This window comes from Dermacentor andersoni, chromosome 3 (assembly GCF_023375885.2).
Source record: "Dermacentor andersoni chromosome 3, qqDerAnde1_hic_scaffold, whole genome shotgun sequence".
Taxonomy (NCBI): Eukaryota; Metazoa; Arthropoda; class Arachnida; order Ixodida; family Ixodidae; genus Dermacentor; species Dermacentor andersoni.
In genome coordinates, this window is record NC_092816.1 from 50,180,815 (window position 1) to 50,196,625 (window position 15,811).

General features: G+C 44.1%; 1 protein-coding gene across 1 annotated transcript; it reads left to right on the top strand.

The window, feature by feature from the left end:
- The first annotated feature begins 48 nt into the window (after positions 1-48).
- LOC126548447 (ran-specific GTPase-activating protein-like) lies at positions 49-13,503 on the top strand. Its single transcript, XM_050196624.2, has 7 exons — positions 49-171; positions 600-650; positions 1,357-1,463; positions 5,010-5,167; positions 5,752-5,880; positions 8,569-8,640; positions 9,249-13,503. The coding sequence occupies exons 1-7, from the start codon at positions 157-159 to the stop codon at positions 9,398-9,400; spliced, it is 684 nt and encodes a 227-aa protein (XP_050052581.1). The 5' UTR covers positions 49-156; the 3' UTR covers positions 9,401-13,503.
- The last annotated feature ends 2,308 nt before the right edge of the window (positions 13,504-15,811 follow it).

Below are 15,811 nucleotides of genomic sequence, written 5' to 3' on the forward strand. Positions count from 1 at the left end.
ACTGTTGGGCTTCTCTAGATTTGTTTAGAACTCGCTTTGTGCGCATGGTGTCCATCAACAGTGCATCGTAAAAACAGTCTTTGCTGAGCGGGAAAGCTACGAGCAAAAAAATTGCAGTGGGTCATCCTTGCAAATCCATTTTAATCATACTGAATAATGAGTGACGAACTTGTAAGTTTGCCAATGGATAATCTGCATGACCCGCTTGACTTATTTTGGCCTTTATTAAATGTATCCGTTGAAGTTTTCGTTCGACAATGAAGTCTCTTTGATAGGCTTATTTACTTGTTGCGTTCATGTTGGGAAAAAATTGTTTTGTTGCCAGTGCTGCAACACGACATTCGGCGATCCTTCCTCGTGCCAGAGAGAGCATCAAAGCACATTTTCGTACTTTGTATGTTTAATGCTACGCAGTAGTTTCCCTGCATGCAGTCCAGGAAAGCTATGTGGTGTAGCTTCTGTCAGATGCCGGTAGCCTGGCGCGTCCCTTTGTAAGATTTTCGTGCATATTACGCTATTTTAGTTTGCCGAGAAGTCCGATTTGCGGTAATGGTTGGTAGTACACTTTCTTTTGCTGAAATTTGTATTTGTTTCGATAGAATGACTCGGGTTGCGTGGACAAAAGCCGGAACGACAGCGTCAGCGAACACGTAAGTGTTTCAATGTTTTGTTCCTTTCTTTTGAGAGCAATTTTATTGCTCTGTAAAACTTTGTATGGATGTAACATTCCGGCTTGCTGCTTTGTGCAACGGGTCCAGCAGTGTTCCCTGATTTAGCAGGGACGTGCTGTCAAACTTGGGCACTTAAATCGTCAGTGTGCTTTGGTTAGTCAGATGATCCAGCATAGCCCATTGTACTCACTGCTTTATCAAAAAAAAAGAAGGAAGGGGGGGGATGAGGTTGGCAGGCGCACGGTGTTTCGTTTGTAAAAACAAGTCCTATTGTAGGTTCAAAGAAAAGGCGCGGGGGGCGTGTGGAATTGCCGAGCATACGGTGTTACGGCTGAAAAAAAAAAAAAAAAAAGCGAGCTATTTTGGTAAAGTTTATTACCACTCCATTGTAGGCAAAATCAGCATTTTATTTCGTTCAGTACACGACTAAACATAAGTTAAAAGTGACCGCGTTCATTCATTTCTATTACGCGTGAAAGCTGCGATTAAAATGTACCGCAGCACCCTTTGCAGCAGCATATTTCTTTGTTGTATTTGTATTTAGTGAAGCAATGTATGGTGCGAGAATTAACTGAAATCTAAACTTTTTTTTTTTTTTTTACACAGCGTTGTCACAGATTCTCAACCTGCATAAATTACAGTGCTGTTTTTGCTTCAAGTTCATTTTTCTCTGACTTGCACACAGGAAGATGAGCGTTCACACAGTCCAGACATTCACTTTGAGCCGGTCATGAAGTTACCATTGATAGATGTGAAAACGCTGGAAGAAGATGAGGAGGTCCTGGTCAAGCTGTAAGTGCTGCATGCTTGTTTGGCACACACTAAGAAAACAAACATTTTCTCTTAACGTTCTGCATTCGCTGCTGTCCTGTCAGAAACACTATGCCACGCATGTATGTGTATGCCACTCGTGACGTGAAAGTAGTGCGTGCGCTGTGTTATGGAAAGGAAAAGCATGCATGATGATAATAGTTGTTTGCGGACAAATAACCCTGAAAAGGACAAATTTTTTTTTAATTTGAAAGAGATTACCTGCATCAGATTTTGAGCAGTATGCATGTTGGCAGTACCAACACTTTGTGCCCTGCTTAAGTTTCCGGGTATAATAATTGTATACAAATTCTGCTGTGTGCTTAAAAGTTAAAGATGTACATTGAGGTACATTGTTAAAGGAAGCGCCTTCAGCAGCTATTATTAAGATTAGACAAGAAGGCGCCAGCAATGATCTTATAGCAATTCATTTCTGCATAATGCACGATGCACTAAAAACATGGTGTTCAGTGAGCCGCAGTGCGTTTAGTCGGTGAACTCTTGGCGGCACCCCGCGGCAGTCGCGGTATCAATGCCACGTAACTGACCACGTAACTTGATGTCAGCTATCAGCCAATAGCAGCCATCTAAGGGAATGATAAGATAGTGCATCTGATGACGAAATAGTGTGTCTAGAAGAGAGTGAGGACAGGGCCCTCTGTTGAAAAGAGAGCATTTGAGAGAAAGGTGACTTCGCGATCTGCTTGTGAGCTCCACGCACTGCGTATGACAGCAAAACTTAGCTGAGCTGTTCACAGCAGCATATGCTACCCACAGACTATGTTGTTTCACCAAGCCCAGAGGGTGGTTCAGGGTCTCTTTAAACTTTAGAAGTTGTGTAACATTGAATAATAAATTAGCATTCCGTTTGATGCCGGTCTCACACGGCTGCTTTCGATGGCGACTGAGCCTGATGCAGATCAAAATTCTCTACCACAATCGGCTCCCTCCTTCAGCTTGCACAAAGGAGCCAATGGTGAGTGGAAAATTAAATCGCAGTCAAAAATATGCCACATACTGAAATGCAGCATCTATGTTCTTTGTTGACACCAGTCTGGTTGAGCTGGACAAGTGCGCTGATACTTGGGTGTAAGAGGTGTAGTGGGCATAAATGAGAAATTTCTTCAACCTGACATAAAAGAAAGAAGCTATATGCTGAGTTATTTATAAGAGAAAACTGGTATAGTTCGTCTTTCTTTTTTTGTCTATTTGGTGCAGAAACCTATGGTGTTAACTACAGCCTTGAACCATATTCGAGATTCTTTCGTGCAAGGTAGAGGCCAATGCAGGACTATGTTAAGCAAGACCACAAGTTGAGAGCGCTTAAATATAGTCATATAGCAGTGTTATATCTGCATTGCGTTTAACGTGCGAGAACTTGAGCATCATTGAAAGTACTTGCCTCTGTAACCTGGGTGTGCTTAACCGTACACCCACATTACATGGGTTGCTTCTCTTGATTCAGCATCAGTTATCATGAACAGCCTTCTTAAAGCACACATGTTCAAAGATTCCCAAAAAGCACTTAGTTTCTATGTCGATAAGTTCAAATAAATTTTGTATGTCCTGTTGGGGTTGTGTTAGTGCAAGTTGACTGCATACCAATAAGCTTCAGTTTTTCAGCCATTTGTTATTTCTTTGTGTGGGCCTCCGAAGACCATGTGCTAATAGTAACAGATGTGATTTCAACTTTTATCCCCATATTTTTTACATTCTCACTAAGTGAAGTGAAATTGATGTAAACTTACTTGATTTGAATCTGCAGGTGTTTCGATAATGTGATGTATTTGGGTTTGTGTTCGAGGGGTGTTACTTAATACTAATGTTACTTAATAGTTGAATTTGTAGAAAGCTGGTAAAATTCATGAGAGTAAAAGGGTTTGTGAGATAGCCACGCATTTCTTGAAGTTGCTTATGTAAACCTAATGGAAAACTGAAGGTTAACATTATTTGTCAATGTGAGGATTTATGTTAAATATCATATGACGGCCTAAAAGAGAACATGCACCTGTGTCAAATTGCATCAGCACCTGTCATAACTAGAGCGCCTTGATCAATGCTCCTCCGCGTGATGAAAAAAGGTCATCAAGGGTCCTTAGTCATAACAGAAGGCAAACTTGCAGTACTTGGCCCTCTGTCAAGATGTTTTATGTAGTAATCTGTTGAGATGTAAACTTGGTCAGTTATACCATTTCTCGTGAACACCATGAAAAGTAGAGCAGTGATATCATGTTTGGGCAGCTTCCCTAGGAACCCTCCAATGTTGTACACTGGCTATGCAAGCTTGAAAGCCCATGACAGGAAATTTGAAAGATGGCATGCTTAGTTTGGTAATCCGTAAAGCTCCTCCTTGTGGGCTAAACCTTATACATGCACACATTGAATAGCACGTTGATTTGTGTACATCTGTTTGATGGAAATCACTTTGAGAAATGTACATGCAGGAGAGTTGCAGGCTACCATAATTGCAGGCTTTGTCTGTTTTGGTCAAATGGTTTCCAATTTTTAAAAAAAGAAGGTATTTGGGCATTTGTACTGCAGATCTTCCCAGAAATAGTAAGGTGGCTTCCCTGCAGATCCTTATTGCTCATAACTTAGCTGCCAGTGCAATGTCAAATTGATCATGCACATGTGTTGCGATTTTGTCAGCTTCTGCAGAATGTTTGGAAGAGGCTTTTGTGAATGCTTGCCAGCGTGTAATTAGCATGCGACTGTTCATGGTGGTGTGCTCAGCTGTGATGGTGAATTAGCAGGCTTCTGTTGGAAAGCCAGCTTGATGCTTCATGAGCAGGAATGATGTTCATGTACTGATGTTCCGGTATGCATTGCAGAACCGCAAGCAGTGAAAATGAAAATGTAAGCCCTATACTATTGTGTCCCTCATAGCTCAACGGTGTAGCTTTGTGTCATTAATCGACATCAACTTATCTAAAAGTGCGTGCAGGTTCTAAGTTCTCGTGGTCCTTACACTTTGTATGGAAGTGTTTGAACAATGACCTTTCTACTGTCATGTATAGATTGTCGTATCAGTATAGATGGGTACAGAAGTGGATGAGGACATTTTAAAGCTAAGCTTTCTTTCATTGTTTTCCCCACGTTGCATGGACCGACCGCTGTCTGGCTGAGTGAACAGGCCAATCCCAGAGACTGTAACAGGCCTGCCAAGTCTCTCACATTTCTCATTAAGTTTACTAGTTCAGGTGCATTCTACAACTTAACAAGCGTTTTAATCAAGCTTTATGAAGAATAATTCTGCTTGTGAAAAAGTTCAACTCATTGGTATCTGGCTATACCCTAAGAAGTCTCCTGATTGGTTAAAGGACGCCAGACGGGTACCCGCTTCTATCAAGTTTCTTATTACAAATTCCTGAAACGGGTCAAATCAGCAAAAAGTCGCAATCCGATGTTTGTTAATTTATGCCATACCAGGTTTGCTGTTGCTTGGATGCTGTTGCCCTCCCCCCTTCCCTTGTTTGCCCTTCATTTTGTTGGGATGGTACCTGATGTGTTGTGACAATGTCTGCCTAGGCGGGGCAAACTCTACAGGTACGTCACAGCGCCCGACGAGGCTCCAGAGTGGAAGGAGCGGGGTACAGGAGAGGTGAAGATCCTCTGCAACAAGTCTGGCCACTGCCGCATTCTCATGCGCCGTGACAAGACCTTCAAAGTCTGTGCCAACCACTATGGTAAGAGCAGCCACCATATGAGCATTCGTGTGCTTCAGCAGTGAAATGACTAAATGTATATATTGCACTGCTAAGTATTGGGTAGCGGGTTCAACCCTGGCTACGACAGCCACATTACGATACAGGTGGAGTGGGTAATTGCTTGTGTACCATGCATTGCGTGCGCATTGAAAGAACCCCACGTGGCCATAAATTCGAAGTTCCCCCACTATGGTACGCCTCGTGATCATGGTTCTGGCGATGCTTGATGAGAAAAGAATCGAATTGAAGTGAAACATGGCAAAACGCAGGCCCAGGTCACCCTTCCTGAGGTGCATTCGACATCCGGAGACAGGACTGGTGTCTTGCAACAAAAGCTACATCTTTTTTGGCACTCAGAGGGAGGCATGCAAGCATGGACACAAGTAGAATGAAAAGGACATCACAATTGCTGAATATCAACTGAGAGCTAATGCTTTACTGCTCCTTTCTCGTGAAGTGTGTGCGTCCTTGATGATCCGTCAGATGTACTAGTTCCTATATTATGTGCATCATCTTTCCTAGCTCCCTCCGTAAAGGACTCTCTTCGCATTCTATTCTTGCAGTGCACCCGGGCATGGAGCTAAAGCCAAGCCATGGCAGTGACAAAGCGTGGGTCTGGAGCACCGTAGCCGACTTTGCGGACGAGGAGCCGAAGCCAGAGCTGCTAGCACTTCGGTTTGGAAGTGTGGAGAGTGAGTGTCGTTTACCTGCCTCCATTGTTACTGCTACCTGTTGTTCCTTGTGTGCAAAGCATTAAAAGGGGTCAGCAATTCACCTGGTGCCAAATTAATTTGATGCATCGCAGGATTCAATCCCGGCCACTGAGGCAGAAGAGGGAGAAATGCAAGTATGCCCGTGTAGTGTCCATTGGGTACATGTTAAGTAACTCCAGGTGGTCAAAATTAATCTGAAGTTCCAGGCTATGGCATGTCTGATAATCAGATGGTGGTGTTACCACGTAAAATCCCAGAATTTGATTGATTTTCTGTGGCAGCCTCACACAGTGGACAACGCCATCTTCGCAGGAACATGTCCATCTTTGCAATGTGCTGAACGTTGTCCTCGTTCGCTACAGTATTGCTTGTCATGGCCTCTGAGGCACTTTCACAGGTGCTGCCATTAGGTTTACCAGGTTATGTTACCAAGTAGGTTTATTCGGAAGATGAAAACAGGTGCGAGGCACTTGCAGCGTCTATTTTTCTTCGTCCTTGTTTCTTCTGCTGCCCTCATTTCACCACGGACCTGTACCAACTTGCGCAAATGCTAACCCTGTTGATAAAGCTGTGACCAGAAACAGTCTTGCCATTGATTGAGTGTATGCAATTGGGCTGTTTGGTTTGTGAGTAGCATGGCAAATAGCGCAGACACCTGCCACGGTAGCCAACTGGCTATGGCATTACACTGCTTAGCTCGAGATCTCAGGTTCGACTCCAAATGCAGCAGCCGCATTTCATATCCACGCAAGAATGCTCGGGTACAGTAAAACCTTGTCAATTCAGCCCGCATTAATTCATACAATCCGATAATTCAGATGTGTCCTCTACTCCCAGCAGGCGATTGATTATTTAATGTCCACAAACTCATTAATTCGGACCTGTTTGGCTGCTCACCAATGTATTCAGAGAACCCTCGGAGCTTGGCAATCACGGAGTGTTGCAAATGTGCTACGCAAGAGAACAAAAACGCCGCAAGTGTCTGAAGTGAAATGAATCGGCAGAGTTCACATGGTCACAGTCATCTGGGGAAAGTGCACGGGAACAACAGGAATGCATGCTTCACATTTATTTGTGCCTTTTTGTAGCCTGCATTCTTGCGTTTTATCACCATGCGCGACACCGTGTTGGCTGCGTGCCTTTGGAACTGCTATTCTCCGTCCATGATCTCATTGATAGTGACCACGATTTTGTCTGTGGCGGTTGTAGCAAACGGTAGTTTAGTTTGGCTTGGTGTGCCTTGGCTGTGTGCCCGCAGCTTGCCTTCAAAACTACGTAGTTGCCATTCGTGATTTCGTCAATAGCGACCATGGTTTGGTCCGCAGCAGTGCTGGCGAACAGTATGTTCGTTGCAATTCAGTGCGCGCATTATCCGTGTGTCTTTAGAACTGTGGGGTTGCTAGTATTAATCATGAGGATAGTAACAGCAGTTTCATCTGCAGCAGTTGCAGCAAACGGTAGTTTCATTTTGACTCAGTACACATTTGCTGTGTGCCCTCGGAATTACGTAGTCACTGTCCACGATCGCATCAGTAGTGACTGCAGTTTCGTCCACTACAATTGTTGCAAGCGGTAGTTTCGTTTGACCCCGTGCAATGCGCGTACACAGTGTGAATCATGGCGGAAGCTGTCGAGGATGAAATGCAATTCTACTGTGGCCCGCATACTGGTTGCCGAGCTATTGCCGAGCAGCTCATAGGTTAAAAAATAATGGCATGCACACGCGGTAGCGAAAAGTATGTCTTGAAGACGCGGGTCTTGCTTCTTGGCCGTAATGCAAAGGAAATTGCAAGGCCTTCACCGCTGCAAGCGCTAATCAGTCATGAAATGATAAGAATTGCAGCTTCTGCACTGCTTTTGCGCAAAATAAGATCAATATTTGTTGATTCATTCAGTAAATAGAAGTGTGTTGATGTAGCAAGCATTTGTTTCTTTTTGTTCACTTGATACCTTCATACTTTGACAATCGGTTAATCAGGTCTATTTTTTTTTTAGTGAAATCTGATTAACGTACTTAGATTTACATGTATGTTTTGGAACCCCAGATGGTCAAAATTAATCCTGAGCGCCCCACTAATTGTGTGCCTCATAATCATGTACTGGTTTTGGCAAAAAAAGCCCCTGAATTAAACTTAAACAGCACAGGTGAAGGATGAAGAAGGGAAGACAATACCAGTGTGCGTGTTCTTTCTTTCTTGTCCTGTTGTCTGCATTCTATACCATGCTAGTTACTGTTGATGTTCAGTACAAGATCTGTTATCTTTCTCACCAAAGTAAAGACCTTTATCTTACTTCAGAGGGGATCAGGATCAGTACAATGTAGCAATTTATTTGGTTGATTCGATATTTTTGTTAGCTACAGTTGTTTGGCGGTCTCTATGACGGTGTAGGCAGAGCATCACTGCAACCACTTGACAGAATGCAAGAAGGAAAAGAATAGGAATGAAATTATTATTATCCCAGCATTGCTTTTCTTTTAGCATTTCTGAATGCTATGTTGTAGCACTAGCAGGCAACAGACTTGCTTGCCTGTGTCACCTAGCTTTTATTACTCGTAACTGTTTTCCCTTCTTCTAGCCGTGATTTGTTCTGCACATTAGCCTGTTCACTCGATTGAGCATAAATGCTTGCATGGAATTAACAGAGGCCTCACTGGTTTTATTCCAGATGCCCAAAAGTTCAAGGAAAAATTTGAAGAAGCCAAGAGAATGCAAATTGAGCTGCTCAAAGAAGGCAAAGGTGAGGAATGCTTGCCTGTTTCATTATATTCATTGTACAGTCGACTTTCGTTGGTTTGACTCTGACGGGACCAACAATTGATCATATTAAATTAGATTAAATTAAATGAAGTGCTGAAAAAGCCAAAACGCACCACTATTTAATTTGGCAGTAGTTGGCCGATTCTAACATGCCTTTGTATCAAACGTGTGCCCACTTTCTATGGGCCTAAAGTAGAAAACTAGTGTAGCAATGTTATTAAAGGTCCTAAACAAAGTACAAATCTAATGGGCACGCAATTTTTCAGCAAGCAAAATGGGCAAGGGCTTAATATATGTTGCACTGTGGCGGCTAGTTAGTTAGCCTTGCTGCAATGAACTTGTGTTATGCAGTAAAGCATACAAACATCGCATAGTTCATTTTCGATTTGCATCCAATAGTATGGCTGAGGCAATTTTCAGCCCAATTATCGTGGGCTTGATTTTTGAGGCTCGTGAATAACCATTTAGAATGATCAACATTGACTGCCACAAACTCTGTTACAATTCATCATTTTCCCTGCTACAAAATCTGCTCCCAAGCGCTCTTGGCCATTTCCACCACTGTGAATGTTTTGTGTTTGTTTTCAGAAGCCGCCCCTGAATCCGAAGTGCCCACCAAGGAACTAGAGTCGCTGGCCATCAAAGAGGAGGCAAAGGAGGACAAAGCGGGCGACAGCAGCGTCGCTGCAGAATCTGAAAAGAGCCCTTCCGGAGACTCGGCGGATGCGTCCAAGAAGTGAACGAAAAGGCCCGATGCACTTTTAGCCTGCTGTGTACTGCTGGTCAATCGACTGTTGCCTTTTTCGCATCGCAGGGACCATGTCTCGCTCTCGGCTGAGGCAAGTCAGTCCTCGGGTCTCGAGGAGCTTGTCCTCAGATAGGCTGGTTTTTCTAGGCGCGAAAACGCCCTAACTGTGGTGGGGTGTAAGTGGCCTCTTTTTCCCTTTTTGTGCATTGCCAGAGAGTTCCTACCTTGTAGAGGAAGTTTGTAAAGCTCGTGATGTTTGAAATGGAGAGGACTAAAGCAGATGTCTGCTGCTGCACTTGGGACTCTACTAAGTCGCCTGCCTGGCATGGTGGTGATGGTGTCATGTGACTACACACGAAAGTACTTGACGTATTGATTGTTGTTACCTTTCTCGTGATTGATTCGCTGGCTGTGAGCTGGTGTTATTGTCGAAAAGCGTTCTTATTTTAGCACTTTTGTTCACGCAATGGTGGGAATTCTTCCTCCGCGAGAGGTGTTACAGTCAAACCCGATATATCAAACTCAAAGTTGATCGCGAGATAGTTAGATATATAGATAATTCGAGATGTAAAATACGCTTATCTGAAAACTTCATACGCCTCGGACAGTATCCCGCGAACATGAAAAATGGGAAGTTGCCTACCCCATGCCCTAAGCCTCTCTGTGAAAAGATCGAGTGCCATCAGTTTCTTTTAGAGCATGACTGTCGGACTGGGAGGCCTTTTTTGCATTCATGACGCAGCACGACAGTTAGTCCTTCTCGCTATCGGTACGCTTCACCATATTACACGGCTGCGATGCAGCGAAGCTAAAGCAATTTCTGCGTTGTGGACCGCAAATAAGGCCTGTGCTGCATGAGCCCTCTGTATTTTGTGACGTGCACTTTGCTTGTTTTTCCTCCGTGGCATGTACTGGCCTTCGTATTCAACGCTTTGACATCAACTGCCAAAAATATCCAGTTTCGCCAGCGTGACTATTTCCGATGATGCGAGAAGTGATCACAGTCTCGTAAGTAGCGCACTTGCAGGGGCGCACCAAAGTGACGGGGGGGCCACTGTTCAGTATGTCTAATGTGGTGTAGTTCGATATGTAGATAGTACAATGCTATACTTTTGCGTGGCATTTCCGAGGATATATTACAACTGTTTGATATAAACAATGATTTAATATACATGGGTCTGGTATGTCCAAGTTTAACTGTACTACAGTGGAATGCTGTTGAAACGTTCCTCACTGTTGCATTTTCCCGGCCTGTATCTAAAGTCCATTGACTCTTATGTATCGGGTTTCCATTCGATATGCCGCCTTTCTGTAACGTTCCTGCATCTTGCATTATACTTGAATGTGGTGATCTTATAAATGTAGCAATGTAGTGGCAAATATGGAAGTTCAGAATGCCACAAGTATGCGCTCATCAATCCCAATAAGCATGTTGCAACACAGTGCGGTTGTTGCCCGCTCTCTAAAATCGGCTTCGCCGCAATACAGCAGTGTTTGCGGCGAAGCTTATTAAAAGTGAGATGCAGCCTTTATCACGGAGGCACCCCCAAAGGGGGCATGACACCAAATTTTCTATCATAATCTGTACTGTGTGAGGTAATCTTTGTGCGTTCAAAAGAACACGGCAAAATTCTTGTTCATTTGAGCCAGCACATAATTTGCGATTGAAGTTCTTATATTACACTCGAACGGCGCAGCAGTTGTGTTACACTGGCACGCTCGCAAGCCGTGGCATCACAAGTGGCATGCTTGCCAAGCAATAATGTATGTTCTGGTGAAGAATCGGTGTTTCACCTGTGCACATGCGTGAAACTTCTGCTTTGTTCAGCTTGCCATTGTAATTGTTCAACTTGCAGCAGCTGAAACAATGCCACCGCGGCGCCCATGTAGCGCTGTGGGGTGCCAGAGCAAACAAAGCAAGGAGTGCTCCGTATCGTACTTCCCCAAGGAGCCCGTCAAGCACAAGGCCTGGGAGATGAATGTGTCACGAAGGACTGGCACTCGTGACGGTTTTGTTTTGTTTTTGGAACACTTTATGCCAGACAGCTACAATGATGATTTGTGCCTGCTCACTGAGCTTGGGATACACGTGAAAAAGCTGAGGCTGTGGCCAGACGCGATGTTGACCGTGTGTGCGCACCAACCCATCCAGCAGGCAGTGCCCCAGCCCCTTGCTAGTATTCCCCCCCCCCCCCCCCCTTTTTTTTTTTTAACCAATGTCAGGTGTAATAAAGTAAGTTTAAGTAAAGGTTCACTTAAAGCTTGCATCATGCAAAGTCCTTGCTGTGCGGACATGTGTGCGAGCAGTTGTTTAGATGTGCCACACGCAGCTACAGATGGAAAAAGAATGGGTGGGAACGCGCGGCAGCTTAAGAAAATCGTGGTTTTGTTGCGTACGGATCCAAGAAACACACATGCATGGAATGCATGCCAGTAAACAATCTACGCACGTCATAATTTGAATTGCGTGAAGCAGTACCAGACTTCGTCTCCCGTGAATGGCCAGCTAAGCAGTGCTACATGCGTGAAGTAGCAACAGTGCAGAAAGGCATCAGCAGCATTTCGCACAATACCAATGTCTCCATCTGTGTTGACCACATTCACCATGCTGTCTTCGTCCATGGCCTCCAAGATTCATTGCTTGCTTCACCACGCGGAGTTGGCGGTGTATGGCACGCAATTTCTGGAGGCAATGTGGTAGCTACACTCTGACCTCCCGTGGTGTGGTGGCCGATTTTGTAGCAGACGATGACTCAATTCCATGCAGCACGTGATGTCACACTAAGCTTGGCGATATGACGGTGGGTGCCGAAAGGTGGGGCTTGGAGCTGGCGACTTCTAGCTAGTATTTTGGACAAAAATGTGCTCTTACTGCCCAGTTAGATGTGTATAGCCATGTTCGACCGTCTAGTACACTTTAAACCGCAAATTGTTGGGTGACCGTGTCGTGCCCCCTTTAGTTATACATGCGCACGGAGCTGTTTGTGATGTTGCTATGGAGATTTGTGGCTTTTCTTCCTTTTTTATTTCCTGGATGTTACCTTTTCTTTTTCTCGCAGTTCCTTGAAGATAGTAGTAACGGGGTTCTACGGTATACTTGTGGCGCCATTGTTAACGTGTGGCAGCCGAGAGATGTGCGTCTAGTTCTTATCGAGTGAGAAAGCGAATCACCACTGCTCTCATATCCAGGCACATTCAATTGATTGTGTTGCAATTTTCTATGGTTTGAGCCAGGCATTGAGACTCAACTTTGTCTTTCTTCACATTGCGATTCCACAGTGGATGCTGAAATGCTTTTCGTTCTGCTTATTGAGTGCGCATAGTAGCCCAAGCGGTATTGTCTAGCTTTATGTATATTTGTGTTAGTAGCATATTTGGCGTATATTTGTGTTAGTAGCATAATTTGGCACATATGCAAATATTGGGTTCTTGTAGCAGAAGACTTGCGTGTTTTGTGGGCAGATTCAGCGGCACTCTTTATGTTAACGCGACATTATCGATCTAAAGAGATTTTGCTGTTGGCAAGTAATGGTAAGTGAGAACAACGTGGCATGCCTCAGTTTATAACCATTTGTAATCACATTGGGTTAGTGATGGCAACTGTTATAAGGGTCTCATTATATATTTAAAAGTGTGCTACATACTGTAAATGCATGTTCTTGCTATGACTTTAAGGGTTGATGCTCTTATTATATACCACGAAATGGCCAACAGCTCGCTTCCTTTTTTCATTGTCATTTTGTCCACCGAGCACCATCACCGGATGTTTATCACTGTGTCATTGTGCGTGTGTGCGCTGGTTGTGTTGTACATGCTGATGGGAGTGACTGCGTAGTAGTGTTGGCTGACATGTTTGCGACTGTGGTTTAACACATCCATCACGTGATGCGAGGACTCTGGCAGACGAAAGAATAAGCATCAAAATAGGCTGGGGTTTGGCGACACAGACTCGGCAGAGCTGTTTGTTGTGCTTTCAGGCCAGGACAATGGCTTATTCAGTCATTTCTTCACTGTATATACTGCGGCATGTGTGTAGTTCTTGCTGAACACCTCATGTACTTGGCAAGCATCTATTAAATGGTCTTCGGATTTGTCTCCCCGTGCTTTATGTGAAACGGAGGTTCACCAACATTGCGCCTGAGTGCACCAGCACTCATCACATGGTAGCTCAGTTACCAAAAGTGAAGAGGATGCTTCACCTTGGGGCACAGAGGAAGACATTTAGGAGGTGAAACTCCTGTCAGCATGAGCAAGCGCGGGCGACCAGATAAGGTCACAATTGTATGCGCTGACGTGGCCGTATGCAGTGGTGGCGCGTCGTAGAAGCTGCCGTGAAAAAAAAAAAAATGCAGCGTCCGGGCAGGCAGCTCCGGTGCGCGCTGCCGAAAGAGCAATACGCTCGACTGGTTGCCCTGGCAACCGAAACAGCGGTAATTTCTTTCCACGCCTCCAGCATGATAATGGCTTCGCAGGCTTGTGACCTTTTCTGGTCGCTGTAAACAGCGGAGTATCCACTCTTAGATGTTTCTTGCTCCGTGCTTTGGGGCAAACTTCAATTTCCCTATTCAAGTACGCAAATAAAAGAAATGCTGTCATTAGACAAGCACTAGCTCTTTCTGGACAGGAACAAACTGGATTGCTTTGTGTCCCAATCATTACAACTGTGTTTATGATCAGATATTGTTCATGAAAAGCCAAATCTGAAGATGACAAGCATTCTCTACTGGAAAAAAATCACCACCCAAGTTCTCCATACAGATGGTTGACCAGTGAAGCTAAAACATGTGGCCCTGGTGTTTATCACAGGATTAATTCCGACGGTTCATTAAACAACGGCTTGATAGGCTGCCGGATCCTCGGTCCGCAGTTGCTGCTTGCGCTCAGCTGCACAAGCCTGTTCTTGTGCCCGAGCTGCAGCTTTGGCATGGCATAGACGAGCTTGTTGCCAGTTTTGCTTAGGGTCTTGCTGATGGATGGAAAGCTGCCTGCTCCTCAGAAGTATGTATGACGCTTGGCCTACCCATTTTGGAGCCGGAGAAAAATTGCTGTTGTGCCGTCGGCTGCGTGAGAGCAACGACGTCGCTTCTGATGCAGCCAATCGCACACCTTTTTTTTGTTTTTTCTGCATGCCCATGGGGTTGTGCCAGAGGAGTTTTCGGCGTGCAGGTGATATACAGACAAATCAGCTAGCCATATACAGCAAAAAAAAAATAAGACCTATATGTCAAGCCATTTTCACCATGGAGGGTTTCACCATGGCTCGCTTCTATACCTTTTAATGGCTGCCAGTAAAATAACCAGAAGCAGCCTGTGTACCATAGTGCACTATAAAAGCAGCATGTGCATTGCATATTTTTATTGTATATTTTGAACATGCTTTGTACCAGCATCCTTACTCGAGGCTGCCCATTATCGCTAGGGTTCTCGGAAAATGGAAGCATCTTGGAAAGCCTCGAAGGCTATGCACTTATCATGCATAGCCCTGTGATATGTCGGTGAGGTAAATAACTGGTTAATCTATTTTAGTAGGTGCAGACAGGGCGAATTGAGATGCCATCCTACCCAAAAATATTAAAAGCACATTGATGTCGTGGAAACATCTCCACATATTCTCAATGAAAGAGAGTTGGAAAAAATGGGCTTGGGCTTTTACTGTCCATTCTAGTGCAAGAAACGGATTTTGATCAATAGTGCCAGCTTGTCACTATAATGATTGCAGGTAATGGAGATGAAGTAAACAATTAGCACGATTGTTCTGCCTTGTTAAGTGATATGGAAATTTAAAAAAAGTCTTAAAGTTGGGAAACAGCCACACAGGAAAGTTCAATGGTAATATTTCACCACCACGGAGCAGCGAAGTTGCCGTGACAAGGGGAAAGGTATGTCCCACTGTCCAACAAAAGGTTAAACTGATCAGAATGAACTTTGCTGCATTTAAGACAGCTGAATTCTAGCGACTGCAGGAATTGTAAATGTTATTTAAGACCTGAAACTTGTTACAGTAAGTGTGGAAAATCTGTATGGTCTTGAAGAGAATTGGAACACGAAGTTTTATAGATACATAACTGTGCACCAAAAATTAATACTAGTGCTGTTTTGTAAAATTGTTGCAACGTTTGCAAGGGCATTGCAAAAGTCCTGCTCTCAAATAGTGCTAAATTTCAGAGTGCTGTATATAATCGAATCAATCTTTCTTTTTAATTCAAAATTTTTGAAATTTTTGTTTAGGATGTCTTGCTAGGTCCAGTAAACAGAACTGCAGTTTTGTTCTTTGTTGCCTAACTAAAATTTCAAACTTGGTGGTTCTTGCAATCTGACTTCCAGCCATTTCTTTTTAACTTGTGCTAAGCAGGTCGTGTATACCATTCCATTATCTTGTGGTAGAGAGTATGTGGGACAAAGA

What these genes read in the sequence shown, in the direction of transcription:
- LOC126548447 (XM_050196624.2), top strand. An exon ending in ACGACAGCGTCAGCGAACAC is followed by an intron (nt 651 to 1,356) that starts GTAAGTGTTTCA and finishes ACTTGCACACAG; the next exon opens with GAAGATGAGCGTTCACACAG. An exon ending in AGTCTGTGCCAACCACTATG is followed by an intron (nt 5,168 to 5,751) that starts GTAAGAGCAGCC and finishes CTATTCTTGCAG; the next exon opens with TGCACCCGGGCATGGAGCTA.